At 38.8% G+C, this 14,266-nt stretch overlaps 2 protein-coding genes across 9 annotated transcripts in view; one reads left to right on the forward strand and one right to left on the reverse strand.

Moving 5' to 3' along the window:
* LOC107676854 (intersectin-1-like) overlaps nt 1-7,972 on the reverse strand; it is a 64,857-nt gene extending 56,885 nt beyond the window's left edge. For all 5 annotated transcript variants that reach the window (XM_016471542.1, XM_016471547.1, XM_016471545.1 and 2 more), the window contains exon 1: nt 7,773-7,972. The gene's annotated coding sequence lies outside the window, so the exon portion shown is untranslated. The remainder of the gene's footprint in view (nt 1-7,772) is intronic.
* Nucleotides 7,973-8,571: 599 nt separating this feature from the next.
* On the forward strand, nt 8,572-14,245 carry LOC107676884 (crystallin, zeta (quinone reductase)-like 1). Of its 4 annotated transcripts, none has more exons than XM_016471616.1 (14): nt 8,572-8,733; nt 9,062-9,140; nt 9,266-9,343; nt 9,528-9,600; nt 9,698-9,742; nt 9,826-9,894; nt 9,991-10,124; nt 10,397-10,508; nt 11,152-11,172; nt 11,361-11,459; nt 12,165-12,277; nt 12,439-12,544; nt 13,105-13,176; nt 13,270-13,349. In XM_016471616.1, the coding sequence occupies exons 2-13, from the start codon at nt 9,078-9,080 to the stop codon at nt 13,152-13,154; spliced, it is 963 nt and encodes a 320-aa protein (XP_016327102.1). In that variant the 5' UTR covers nt 8,572-8,733; nt 9,062-9,077; the 3' UTR covers nt 13,155-13,176; nt 13,270-13,349. The 4 variants fall into 4 exon arrangements, with proteins under 4 accessions (XP_016327102.1, XP_016327098.1, XP_016327101.1 ...); XM_016471612.1 differs by having other exon boundaries at nt 8,575-8,733; nt 13,105-13,150; nt 13,316-14,245; XM_016471614.1 differs by lacking the exon at nt 8,572-8,733 and adding an exon at nt 8,744-8,863 and having other exon boundaries at nt 13,105-13,150; nt 13,316-14,245.
* The last annotated feature ends 21 nt before the right edge of the window (nt 14,246-14,266 follow it).

A 14,266-nucleotide genomic window follows, 5' to 3' on the forward strand; every position in this document is an offset into this window, starting at 1 on the left:
GTCCTAAGGAAAGCTCATTGTGGGACTGGCTCGTAGTGGCTGAAATTCTGCACCAAGGCTGAATTTCGGGAAAGAGACTTCAGATACAGTACTATGGACCACTTAGGCCTATATAAAAGCATCCAAAAAGCAGCATGTCATGGGACCTTTAAATGGAAATTTAACTGACTCATTTAACTTTTCTGTTTTCTTCTATGTCAAAATTATAGCCTATCTCACCTTGCTCAACACTGAGAAAACAAATGCAAGTGAAGGCAAAATGATTTTGTTTTCTGCTCCAGATATACACTTTAAAAAAATAACATTATTTTTAAACTGTAACGTTAACATGGCAGTAATTTGAACGTACTCTCTATACACTGCAGTGCTAGTGTAAACATGCCATAAAAATATTAGGCAAAACATAAACATGGAAAAAATGTAAATGACTTTTATTTTCAAATTTTGACGAAGCAGCAGCAGATTCAACTTACACATCCCTAATCTAGGAACTCATTTTAAATATTATGAATAAATAATGTCAAATATTACTAAAAGAAACATGTTTTTGAATGATATCAATACTTATGATAAATATCTGGAGTGTGTTGATAAATTTTTCATTCCTTTATGAAATCATCAATTAATATCAGAATTGGAAGCAAGATTAGTCTCCCTCGCTCGCTAAACTTCACCCCATGCAGACACTATGAAAAAAAACATGTGCAAACACAGACACACTCAAACACATCCAGCTGTGGAGTCATTAGTCAGGTGACACGAGAGCCCAGGGCCAAAGAGAGTGTGAGTAGTAACAGTGTTAACATCACACTGACTTACACTCCTGTCTGCATTCCTTTCAAAAAAGCTTGGGGTTCTACGTGAACAACTCAGCCAAACGCACCCACACACGTTTGCATTCCTCACAAAAGCACAACAGTCTTTCCTGGACCACGTTTGGCTTCGACGGCAGAACATAAGCAGAGAGTAACCAGCGTATTTGAACTTCTACCCACAGGTCACTTTCACTGCACAAGCGGTCATTTGAGCCTGAACGGTCGCAGAATGAATACAATTTCAACCCCCTTAACATCAATACCTGATACGGTACTAGAAAGAACAGCAATTTAAGAAGAGCATACACACAAACCACTGCAAAGCTGCTGGCTTCCTTCAAGGACAAGTCTGAAAGATATGTGGGAGTCAATCTCGCCACAGTCGTACAGCGTTCAAATGATATTCAGAGATGCTTATGGTTCCACTGACAACCCCAACTGTTCCATTCACCACTCAACAAAACAGACATTCTGCTAGGGCTGAACGATTAATTGCATTTGCGATAATATCGCGATATGAGAAAACGCGATTTTTCAATCGCAGAGGCTGCGATTACACCCGGTCACGTGACACGCGAGAGTAAAGAGGTGTGTTCAACTTGAAGATCGATCGGTGTATGACATCAAAGTACGGCGAGAGAAAGCATAAGGAGACGTCCGCTCTCTTATAGCTCTCGCAGTAATTTGATGACACACACCCATCGGTCTAAGCAGCGCTGCTTCAAGTCGAGCGCGGGCCATCAGCAGAAAAAGAAAATAAATAAAACAGTAAACAGCCAAAGGACGTAACTTAGAATGGGAGATGGATTGGTTTGTGAAAGGGAAGAGAAAAGACATAGATGAAGTCGCACAGACCCAGGCAGGTGCTGGTCATTTAAAAGCTAAATGCAGAAAATATGACGAGGCATATCTTGCTCTCGGCTTCACTCACCGTGTCTATACCAGACGCTACAGTTGTCGCGTCGCGTCATAAATAGAACAAGGCATCAGTTTAATGTCGCGCCGCATCCAGTGTACACAGCGTCACTGATTAAAATGGTTCTACTGTATTTTGCCGCACGCGTCCGGTGTAGACATGGTGTTTAATGTCGTTGGTGAGGAGGAAAGCATGTGTGTGTCCTATGCCTTAGCGGACAGCATGAAACCCACAAAAATACATAAATAACAGCGAGAGAATAATAATAATAAGTTATTCTCTCTATGCTATTTTTCAATGTTTCAAGTGATGCAGGTGTTTTTTTTCCCTGTAGGTTTTCATCGTAACATATAGGCCTGGCCTACAGAAAAGAACATTTATGTTTAATCTATCTAATAGTGTGTTGGTCATACTATACAATGATTTATAGCTTGTCTTTGTTGAATAATACAGAACATAAAGAGCTTTAAAAAATAATTGCATATTAAATCGCAATCGCAATATTGGTAAAAAAAATCACAATTAGATTATTTTCCAAAATCGTTCAGCCCTACATTCTGCACCCCACCCATATGTAATGCAGTCCAGACACATGCAGAGCAATGAATCTAGCTTAAAATGAAACGCAACCCAGAGCTTTCATCATAGATACATAGATACAGGCATTGGAACTGCTGCCTCCTTGCAGCAGATCTCTGTGTGCAATAGAGCAATTCCTCCCAGTTTTGACGCATTTACACATTTAATAAGCTCTTTGTGAGTTATGAGCTAGTAAAAATACCACCATATGTACACACATACATTGATCACATTTCAGTCCAGCACACGGTATTGTTTTGGATGTTTGGAAAGTTCGATCCAAAGTTTGATCGTTGCGTTACTTTCGTGAATGTGTGTCAAATTCTAACACGGAAGAGAATAAATTTTTTAATAAAGTAATTATTTTTGTTTTCTTTGTGCACAAAAAGAGTTCTCATAGCTTCATAAAACTACAGATGAACCACTGATGTCATATGGACTATTTTAACGATGTCTGACTCCTTACTACGTTTCTTGAACGTGGTATTTGCGTTGCTGTCTATGAAAGGTCAGAAGGCTCTCGGATTACATCAAAAATATCTTAATTTGTGTTCCGAAGATGAACGAAGGTCTTATGGATTTGAAACGACATGAGGGTGAGCAATTATTGACAATTTTCATTTTTGGGTGAACTATCCCTTTAATCATCGGACAGTAATCATATAGGCCTATAGCTGAGATTCCAATTTTCTGTAATACACATTATTTAATCTTTAATTGTGCATTTCAAAAATCATCGTCCCTACTCTACATGAACGTAGGCCTATACACAAGATATAAACTCAAAGTTTAACTCCAGCAGCAAAACAAATACACTTAAAGACCACCATTCATAATTTGTTTAGCAAAAAACAGGCAGGAATGACTGAAATTATTCAGGCCTACTGGAGCAGACCACTGGGGTGAGAGATTGAGGGTCCCTCGCTCTTCCTGTTAATCTAATTATCTAGACAAAAAGCTGCTTCTGAGCCAACGATCGTACAAAGAGAAACAAATTTCAAAGTGAGCAGCAAAAGGGCAGCGCGCATATCAGAGCGATTCCACAGTTTCTGTCCACAAGGGGTGTAATGAACAATATAGATCGAATAATACCCAGTTGTTGTCATTTTTTTATTTTTAGTTCACTATTTTGTTTAAGATAGATGTAAGAAATAATAAAGTTAATTTTATCCCACTAAGCCTTGGCATTATCGTGTAATGAGACTTTATTTTATTTCCGTCCCCAGAAATTGCGGATGTCAGGGTGGGACATTCAGTGCATCTGGATTTTTCCTAAGTCATTTCTTTCATTTCCTTTAATAAAATCCTGAATTTTGGCGCATAACATTTATTTTGGTGTGTCTTCTACAAAATACTACTACTAACAAATAAACTGTCGGCGTTAATCGCATAGGTTTTTAAACAACAGTGAATTGGGCTATAATGTTAAGGAACACACGCAGATTTTCTGCACTGACGGCACACAATAAAGCTAGTTTAAACATTAGCTTTGTGGTAAAATGAAGCTCCACAGCCTGTCAAGTGTACCTTCATCATGTCCAAATTATGTAGGCCACTGGCGATGCGCTATGGCGTTATTTTAATGACAAATGTCGAGAGCACATTATTGTAGCGTGAAAGCACATTAATATAATGCGCGAGACCAAGGAATGAGAATGGTCCAGATGTGGTTTCAAGAACAAGTAAAGCTGCTGCTGGAATGCGGAGGTACCGGCTAAGTTAAAGCAGAACCCTGAATTGTACTGCATAGATTGGAAGAGCAACAAAGATTGAGGGAGTACAGGAAGAATCTATCAGATGAAAAGAAGGAAATCCAGAAAGCACAAGCCCGTGAAAGGATGAGAAGGTATAGAGAACGCCAGAAAGAGAATCTTCAAGGGGGTGAGGAAACACAAGGTGTCATGTCAAGAAAGCCTCAAACTAGGAGTGAACTGGAAAAAATAGCCGCAAGAAGGGAATACTTTAAGAACAAGAAGCGTGAACAGAGAGCTAGGATGTCTGCACAAAAGAAAAGACAAGAGAGAGAAAAGGATCGCAACAGGAAAAGGGTGTTAGCAGAAGCGAAGAAAGCCTCAAGCATCAATAACAATCCACCTAATCACACGGGGGCTGCAACACCTGCTAATCAGGAATCTAATCCGGTTCAAATACAGTGTCAGCTAAATGCAACACCTGTTTTGTCTACCAGTTCTGGGTACAAAACTGATTTTTCTAGAAGGAAGGCAACCTGGAGGATAAAAAGGCTTATGCCAAAAAGTTCAACAGAAGTATGGCACAATAGTAGCTGGCTTAGTTGCCTCTGCAAGCCTGCGAAAAAAAACTGCTCTCCATGACATGATGCTTGGCGGTAAGGACAAGGATGTGGATTCTGTTTTAGGATATGTGAAGCAAACATGCAAACAGATGTCCACAGCCAATAGAAGAATGTTTAATGCCAATCTTGCAGCCATCCTTGTATCTGCCAGTAAGCAAGTCAGGGATGCCTCTAGCAGAAAGTTAGGAATATCACAGAAGATCATTAGGAAATATGACCATCTGAGAAAAGCAGGGCATGATCCAGAACAACGTAAAAAACGTTGTGATGCAGTAAGTGATGCAATTCGGCTTTCTGTGCAAGAATTTTTGAGAAGATCTGATGTATCAACCACACTGCCTCACAAGAAAACAGTCAGCAAACGAACTGGCTTACAGAACCAAATCCTGCAGAAAAGCATGAAGTCCACATACTCTGCCTGGCAAAATGAGAATCCCAACATGAAGTTGTGCTTCAGCAAGTTTTGCACACTCCGACCAAGCCACATTTTGCCCTATGTAAAAGCCCATTTGAACCAATGCCTTTGTGAATATTGTGAGAATATGGACTTGAAGTTAAAGGTGATAAACCAGGTTGTCCAAGCAAAAAATCTGGACTGCAAAATCAGAGATCGATACCATGCAAGTGACATCACCATCTGTCCACCTTCAGATGATGCCAGAAAGCTTCAGGAAGGGGGCGTGGTGAAATCTGCAGCAGCTCGTACCGTCAAAGCTAGTGATGAAATCATCAACTCTCCAGAATCTTTCTTTAGATTTTGTGAGAAAGAACTGTCAAAGCCCGCTCTTCTAGATTCTGGTACTTGCAGTCATTCCAGGCGATGTTTCTACTTTGTACCTCTTGAGCAAGTTGTTCGTGAACGTCAAGACCGGGTTGATGTTGGGACTGTTCCATGGACAAGACAAATTCATGTTGTTCGAGGTCGTGAGCCGTACAGTGTCCAGACTCGCAGGTTGTCCTGCTTCTGCAAAGCATGTGAAGAGGGCAGAGGAGAGTGTGCTGATAGGTCATACACAGGTCCCTGGGTTGATAGGGTAATCAAGCTGAAGAAACAGCCAGATGCAGATCCATCCCTGGACATCTGGCTATTGTCCTTGCAGTTAGGCCTAAACTGTGGAATCGCCCATCAGCGGTGAACAAAAAAAAGAGCAGGCCCACACACACACATAGCTGGCCTATCATCCATCCTGCTGAGACCGAGCGGTGCACAGTGGATTGCGGATCTCTTTTATCTCACACCCCAGACTAAACCTCTGCTGTACACCTGTGGGGGATGGGGAATAGAGAAGAGAGAAAGTGGCCAGATAAACTTGAGGTTGCAAAAATCAGCATCTAATGACTCATGAACTGAACAGCCTAACAATAAGCTCCTCTTGAGCCTGCACTTAAAACAGAGGCTTTCAAAAAAAGCTCCATTATCCTCATCTAAACAAGGCTGAACCTTACTTTCAGATTAAAGGCCATTTTCTGATTAAATTTTCATTCGAAAAAGACATTTACATGCTCAACAGCCATTGGAATATTCCTGCATAAATGTAATAAGAACAAACTAAAGGGGCAACCAAACTGCACTTTTCCATTTATACACATGCGAATGTGGACGACTGGAAACAAGCTTTCGTCGTGTTTCAAAGGTCAAGTCTAGTGAAAAAATTCATATCACATGATTAAGTGTGACTAAAAGAAAATCGATATGTCAAAGCATGATCATGATACTTTGTAGGGTTGGAAATAATGAAGATGCTTTTTACATTTTATGCTGAATTCCAGTCATTTAATTCTGTTTAATTCTCACTCATCTGCAAGTTATGTAAAACAACAGTAAATATTTGTAAAAATAATAGTAAAACAAAATATCACTCACTATCTGATATTACTCAGATTTCCTGTGGGTTTTACTATAGGCAAATATAAATTGGCATTCATTTATGGTGGGTATTCTGAAGGTCCAAAAAATGATTTCTAGGTTTCTAGAAACCAGAGTATCTGCTTAATTAATGCGTTTATACTTTTAAAATCAATACGACCAACTTATGATTAATGTTTTATCATGGTTAAGTGATAAATGCATGGTTAAATGGTTTACTGGTTAAATGCATTATTATGCATTTAACCAGTAAATTACAGAAACACATCATCAATAATCAGGTTAATGATTGATATTTAGATCAATTTGAGTTCAACTTTTACATTCGGATGCCTACATCTTTGAATATGTTGGTACATCCTAGCCACTAAAGATCTGATCTTATATCAGTTATTGTGAGATCACAATTTTAAAGCATTTCTCAGGACGGCTGCCAAAGCAGGTTTTCCACTTTAGTCTTGTGATCAAGGAGTGCCTCTATAAACCAGGACCGACCCTGGTTTACAACCAGACTGACCCAGACCAAATGGCTCCAGCTGCATTGCTCATAAGATCTTGTAAACCACCCTCCAATCTGACAGTGTTTACATATATGACAGTGGCTTTAAGACAAAGCATCCAAATCCACAGCCAGACTGCACTACATGATCCGAGCCTTTTAATAAACTTCCTTCAGAAATAATCACAGGATAATAACCTCTGTTTCTCCAGGCCAGCATGCACACACGTGTATTGAATACACTGGAGAAGAAATGGGAGAGTCACAGTAAAAAACAACAATATGTAGAGATGAGACCTGCAGCCATGTGTGGAGATGAGCTGAAGAAGCTGGTTGAAAAATGCCCCCATCAGGGTATCTTCATCTGCACTCCATCACACAGTTACTACACCCTACATACAACACACATTACCTCAGCACTCTCAAGGTCCAGAGAGTCCACTATATCGGTGAGTTTTACCTCAGAAATTCAGTTTTTAACCTGCTGTCAGTGATAACACGGCAGCAACCGTTAGCCGTGTGCTAACTAACGTTACACCAGTAAATCAGAGCTGAGCTTTAGCTGCAATCTCTTGCGTGGCCTCCTTCCACGAATAAACGACTAGAGGAGGGTATTATAACAGTTACCGAGGCGAAAAGACCGTTGAAGTGACCGTTGCCTTGTGCTAAACAGCATAACGTTACTCGTAACGTAAATTCGCACGAAGCGCGCCCTGAAATGCAGCGGCCGCAGTCACTGTCAAAAAAAGGACAATCGGCCCGAGACACACAACCACTCTTACCTCATCATTCAGTTTCCATTATATCTCCAGCACTCTGTGAGGGAACACGCTAGAGGAGCATGGAATGGCAGAAGGAGGACTCTTCTTTCTTCTTTTTTTTTAACGTGCGAGATAAATTCCAGGCTTATTTCGTTGCTCCTTCTGGCTCCTCGTTTCTGTCCTTGCAGCTTCGCGAGTAGTGAAGTAAAGAGGGGGGAAATGAAACGTGCGCACGTCATTCAGGCATCGGCGTCTGCGCGTTTACTGCAGACAGGGGGCGCAATGCGGCCCAAACCCAGTAGAAAGTCAGTAGTGTTCTAATATTCAATGTATTGACAACTAGAGTTTATAGATTTAGATGCGTATATATTAGTGGAATGGAAATTTAAAAAAAACTTTTTTTCTCCACACATACAGTAAAGTAGAAAACATATTTTCAATATTTTTATTTGTAATATTTCTACGGTTATTAAAGTAAATTACTTCACTCTTAATCAGCACACTCTGCTCTTAATATCAGTTCATTCTCGGCTAATTACGAATCGGTCCGAAAGTTCTAGCTTCACGTGAGAGTCGTTCACTCGAAGAACGAAGAACGGCCTTGACAGATTCATTTTAAAAGAACGATTCGTTTACGATTCAGGCATTGCTAGCTCAGAAAGCTGAGCCCATCGACTTCTCAGGACGTTACTGCTGTGTTTTCATTTAATGTTACATTTCATTGATTTATTTCATTATTTCTTGATTTAAAATGTATTTATATTATTTAGATTACTTCGGTCTCTGTATTTTAGATTCACTGAGGACATATATTTAGTGGAAATAAACAAGTGGTTATCTAACCTAAACCCTCACATCGGATTGTGCTGTCAGATATTCTCGTTTCCCTTCTGTGCGTTTATATTTCTACTCCACCTACGTCACACAGGAGGAGTCACGTGCAGGAAATGAACAAAACACTACCGCAGTCGTCTATATGTTGGTAGGTTCAAAACAACTCTTGCATACAAAAATATTATATAGCATAACATAAGAAGATATTATAACACCGATCTTGATGCTTTAAACAGAGAATCGCGATAGGGATATTGCAAAGTAAAACAAGTAGCTCAGTTAGTATGCAATCGTATTGATTTGGATCTTATATTCTTTAACTTGCACAGTTCAAGTGCAAGCACACACAAAATGTGGTGAATTTCTTTAGAGAGTGTTCTGTATTGCATATTATTATAATAATAGTATTAATACAGTATTTCATTCAGCTTGTTGCTGTTGCTTGTGTTAATCTTTCATTGGGCATCTGATTACAGAGCAGCTAGAATTGCCATGAAGGGACTTTACTGCAAACCAGGAGACCAGGGTGATGTGAAGTTTGTCTCACATGCGATGGTGAGAGTGCATGATCATGCTTTTGCATTTTCTGTTGCATGCGTTTACATAGCCACAGTTTCCTGGAGAAATCTGTAATTAGCAATTCGTACTAATTACATGATGTCTGCTGTTTTCTTTCACAGAATGTACCCACTAACATTGGCGACCATCAGGTCAAAGTTCAAGTGAAAAGCTGTGCACTAAGTCCAGTTGATTTTAAGGTAATTTAAATGTCAACATCTGGTGATTTGATGTGAATGACCTGCAGAAAAGCAACTGGGTATATAATAGCAAATCTCAAAGCATGTGTCTCATATGGACATTATTTAGGCAAAGATCACCCTCATTTCACAAACTGTGTTTTACTTTCATACAGAATATTTGCATTCATGATCTGTTTTTCAGCTGTATGAGGACCTCAAGCTTGAGAAAGAACATGTCCCAGTTGGAAGGGAGATTGCTGGGGTTGTTCTTCAAGGTTTACATGACTACTTGTATATTTGACACCATTACCATTTACCATCGAATCAAATAAATTTGACTGATAAATCTGATGTGATGCGATCATTTTCCAGTTGGACCCAAAGTGACCTTTTTCCAGCCAGATGATGAGGTTGTTGGTAAGAACTTTATTAGACTCTCATTTTTATCAGAGTCTGCTTTATATGTGTATAATCAAATAAACATTTGCATGTCATCTCAGGGATTCTCCCTCTGGAGGCTGAGCGGTCTGGCCTTTGTTCTGTTGTGGTTACTGATGAATATAATTTAGGTATTGCACACATCACATTATAAACAATAGTCCTACGTAGTTTCTTAAAGATACACTACCTTTTGTATTTCCCATATGCTTTTGTTTTAATAACAGTTCAGAAGCCTGAGAAAGTGAGCTGGTTTGAAGCAGCAGCAGTAATTAAAGACGGTCTCAGGGCTTACACTGCTCTCCACACACTGGCTCGGATGGCTGCGGGTCAGACTGTACTGGTGCTGGATGGGGCTGGTGTAGGTATCTGTGCAGAGGTCAAAAGGTCAAAAATCTTCCTGATGCTTGCCTCCTATTAGTATATACTCTACTGTTCAGATTTGGGGTTGGTAAGATTTCTTTTTTCCCGGTCAGTTTTGTCATTCTGATATTTTGAAAATGGATTTTGTTGTTATTATTTAGCTATTTTCTCACATCAGAATCAACATGGTACTTCTACAAGCATTATTTGGCTCCCTATTTTCAAAATCTCAAATCATTATAATTAACTTCCTGTTTTGTGTGCATGCAGCCCTTTGGAGTTCTGGCTATTCAGCTCGCCCACTATCACGGTGTGAAAGTCCTGGCTACAGCTTTGTCTCCGGAGGACCAGAAGTTTTTGGAAGAGCTCCGTCCGAGTGTGGGTGGGTGCTGAAGTGAAGCATTGTGGAGAGGAATGACAGCGAAGACATTTTCCCCATGAAGTTTAGGATGAAGTTCAAGCTTGGTTTGACTAAGCGCTTCCCTGGCAGTGTAGATTTATGAAACACTTGGCATGAGTTGTTCTGAAAATCCCTGATAAACGCCAAACAAACGGAAATGCCAAATGGAGCAACTCTCTTTTAATCTTCAGTTGTTATCTCTTGTAAAGTTTACCTTTCATATTTACGGTACGCAATGTGGATTTATTTCCTGAGCATATGAAAAGCATCACACTGGTATCATTTTATGTACAAGTGGAAAGTCTAAAATCTATTCAAGTCTAATCGAATGTAGAAATCTTTAAGTTTGGATTGTCGCCAAGGGCATTTTCTCATACTTCAAAGATGTGTTGTAATGCTGGCAGTTCAGTTTCTAACCCCATCCTTTACTCTGGAAATCAAAACTGATTTCATTTGTCGTAGATTTCTGTCTTTCTTTAAACTCACTCATATTGATTGCCAAACCTTTTCTGATAGTGCCTTTCTCATCTTTTCACTTCTCCCTTGAGCATCTTTTTGTCTTTCTTGGCTATTTGACTTTCTTTTTCATCTTGTTTCTTCCTTGTGCCACTTGCACTTGCTCAAGGTGTGCAGGAATCACTTTTGGGTAAGTTATTTATGGCGGCAGTCTCTTCTACAAGTGTTCATTCAGACTATCATATTCACATAACCCTCACAACAGATCTATTATTTGAGAATAGTCATTCGATATATGCACTCTCAGCTTGATATGCTTAATCAATGTTAATAAGATTTATTGTAAGCATCGGTACTTAAGTGTATCTCTTCCTTCAGCTCGAGTGATCAGAGTGTGGGACTCAAAGGAGGATTTGGTGGACTCGTGCCTTGAAGAAACTGGAGGTCTTGGAGTGGACATCATCATTGATTCAGGAGGTTTACCATCACTTTATATGACATTTGTAACCATTTCAACAAAGTGGTCTCATATGTGCTTTTAATTATTTATATTAATACTGATCTTCTGTCCATTAAGCAGTTGTGTTGCAATATCAATTTATTATTTAAATGCTGGGAATACATATTTTACTGTTCAAAAGTTTGGGGTTGGTAAGATTTTTAATGCTTTTGAACAAAGTCTCTTATGTTCACCGATGCTGCGTTTATTTGATCAAACTACAGTAAAAACAGTAATATTGTGAAATACTTTTTATTTTGTTTTTATTTTAGTATGTGATGGCAAAGCTGAATTTTCAGCAGCCTTTATTCCAGTCTATACGGTCACATGATCCTTCAGAAATGATTTAAATATGCTGAAGAAACTTATTATTTATTATGTTGAAAAAGTTGCATTGATTAATATTTTTGTGGAAACATTATACAAATATTATACTTTTTTTTCAGGATTCTTTGATGAATAGAAAGTTCCAAAGAGCAGCACTCATTTGAAATAGAGTTTTTTGTAACAATGTAAGAGACTTTACTGTCATAAAAGTAAAGACCTTGCTGTTACTTGCTAAATAAATGTATTATTTTTATTTTTAAAAATTGTATTGACCCCAAACGTTCAAACGCAGTGTATACATATTCATTTTCAATCAGCAGTCTCTGATTTTGAGCCTTTTTTTTTTTTGTGAACAGTGAGACTCTATGATGAGGAGCCAGAAGCACAGAGGCATTGCCCACATAAACATGACCTCCTTACCCTTCTTTCAGTTGGAGGTCACTGGGTCACCACAGAACAACACTTACAGGTTAGCAATAGCAGCTTCTTCAAAACACAGCTCACTGATCTCTTTTGTATTCCTAAACATTCAGCATTTTTTTGTCCTCATATAAATCAAATATTGACTAGCAGGATCAATCTTTACACTTATATACATTTAATAAAATCATTTTTATCCTCTTTTCCAAGCTGGACCCTCCTGACAGCCACATTCTCTTCCTGAAAGCAGCATCTCTCTCGTTCCTTAACGACGAGGTGTGGACAACATCCCGTGCCAAGCAGGGCCGATATCTTCGTATCTTTTACTATAAACTACATTAGTCTTTAACCAAACACTGCCTTCTGATTGGTCCGGTTGTATTACAAACAATTCAAGCTTCAGCTTTGTTTATCAGCCTTGAAATATCAAATACTCAATGTTTCCAGCTCAGTCGAGTATCATTTATATTTATGTATTAAGCAGATGTTTTTATCTAAAGTGTCTTATACAGTAGACACATTTTGTTTTGTATGTTACTTGCCATGAAGGCTAGTCTCAACATAGACCCATCAACATGACTCTGGCCCTTATTCTTTACACAAAACACTGCTTTACTCTCCAGTGGAATGAAGAAAAGAGATCTGACTAGATGGTATCAGAGCCATTTTTTGTGAAACCGCTATATGTTGCAATGAGGTCACTGGGTTCCTGAGTGTGCATATGGCTAGTCCATGACAGTTTGATGTATTTGAGACCCGAGGGTTTTGTCCCAGTGTCCTCAGGCTACTGGAACGACCTTGTCAACAACATAAAGGACACTTGGTTTCCTGTTTGTAACTGGGTTATTTGCCTTTAGTCTGCTCTCTCTCTCTCAGATATCCTGAAAGATGTGATGGATAAACTCTGCACAGGGACTTTCAGGTGAGAATGAGGAATAAACAGAGTCTGTACAAAAAGAGTAATAATTACACAATTATGAACTTAAAACTGAATGTATGTGGGCTGTGTTTGTAATGTAGAGACAGAAAATGTGAAATCAGCTTTGTTGTGTGAATGGTGTTGAATTTGACTGTCGTCTCTGCACAGGCCGCAACTGGAGGACCCTGTGCCTTTATATGAAGCTACAGTCTCCATGGAGATGGTACAGAGAAAGCAAACGAGGAAAAGAATAGCTGTCAAGCTTTGAAGAGGGCTCAAAATGTGTTTTCCGTAATTCTGTCAATTTAGTTGTTGTTATAAATCGCATGTTTTTGTCAGTTGCACTTTTAATGGATTGTTGGCATTTAAAAACATTCAAATTCTTTAAATGGAATGGAAATCACGTCATTCCAAAAAACATGTATCACAAAGCAAATAGTATTTACATTATACAAAAAAAGTGTGTATATATAAACTTTTGAAATTATTTACATCAAAACATTTTTTTTCTTAGGAACTTTGGCCTAGTTATGACATCTGTATATGTGATTTTCCCTGGTCAAGCATTCCCAATGGATTATTAACAGCACCATCTGATCCCATTTCTTTTGCCTATTAATATGGGCAGATCTGTATAGAAAAGGACTGGATGATGCTGACCTAGAATTCGGCATCATTGTTCAGATGTATGCAGTTGATTATCAGTAGTCTCCTACCAGAAACACAGCATGTAGCTCATTTGCTTTCAATAGAAGATTTGTGTTTGTTAAGATCTCATTGTCCTAAATGTCCTATAATCTTCCTGTCCACCATATGTCCCAAACTGTCAATCCAGGAGAAAAACAATGATTGAAGCTTAGAAATCCCACACTGTGGAGCATTATATAGGGATATTTCACCTCTCATCATTTATTCACCCACAAGTCATTCCAAATCTGTATGCTGTTATTTCAGGGAACACAAAAGGAGATGTTGCTAACAAGTTCACACTGATAATTTCCATGCAGTGAATAGGGGACAGTGAACATCGAACAACTGTTTTAATTTAGATTTTATATTTTTAGTTTATTTTATTTTAGCTTAAGCTTTATTAATTGATGTGCTTTTGACATTTTTATT

Source organism: Sinocyclocheilus anshuiensis, unplaced genomic scaffold (genome assembly GCF_001515605.1).
Source record: "Sinocyclocheilus anshuiensis isolate Anshui unplaced genomic scaffold, SAMN03320099.WGS_v1.1 scaffold2166, whole genome shotgun sequence".
Lineage (NCBI taxonomy): Eukaryota > Metazoa > Chordata > Actinopteri > Cypriniformes > Cyprinidae > Sinocyclocheilus > Sinocyclocheilus anshuiensis.

What these genes read in the sequence shown, in the direction of transcription:
- LOC107676884 (XM_016471612.1), top strand. Translation starts at nt 9,078, where the DNA reads ATGAAGGGACTTTACTGCAAACCAGGAGACCAGGGTGATGTGAAGTTT. An exon ending in AGTTTGTCTCACATGCGATG is followed by an intron (nt 9,141 to 9,265) that starts GTGAGAGTGCAT and finishes TTTCTTTCACAG; the next exon opens with AATGTACCCACTAACATTGG. An exon ending in TGGTGCTGGATGGGGCTGGT is followed by an intron (nt 10,125 to 10,396) that starts GTAGGTATCTGT and finishes GTGTGCATGCAG; the next exon opens with CCCTTTGGAGTTCTGGCTAT.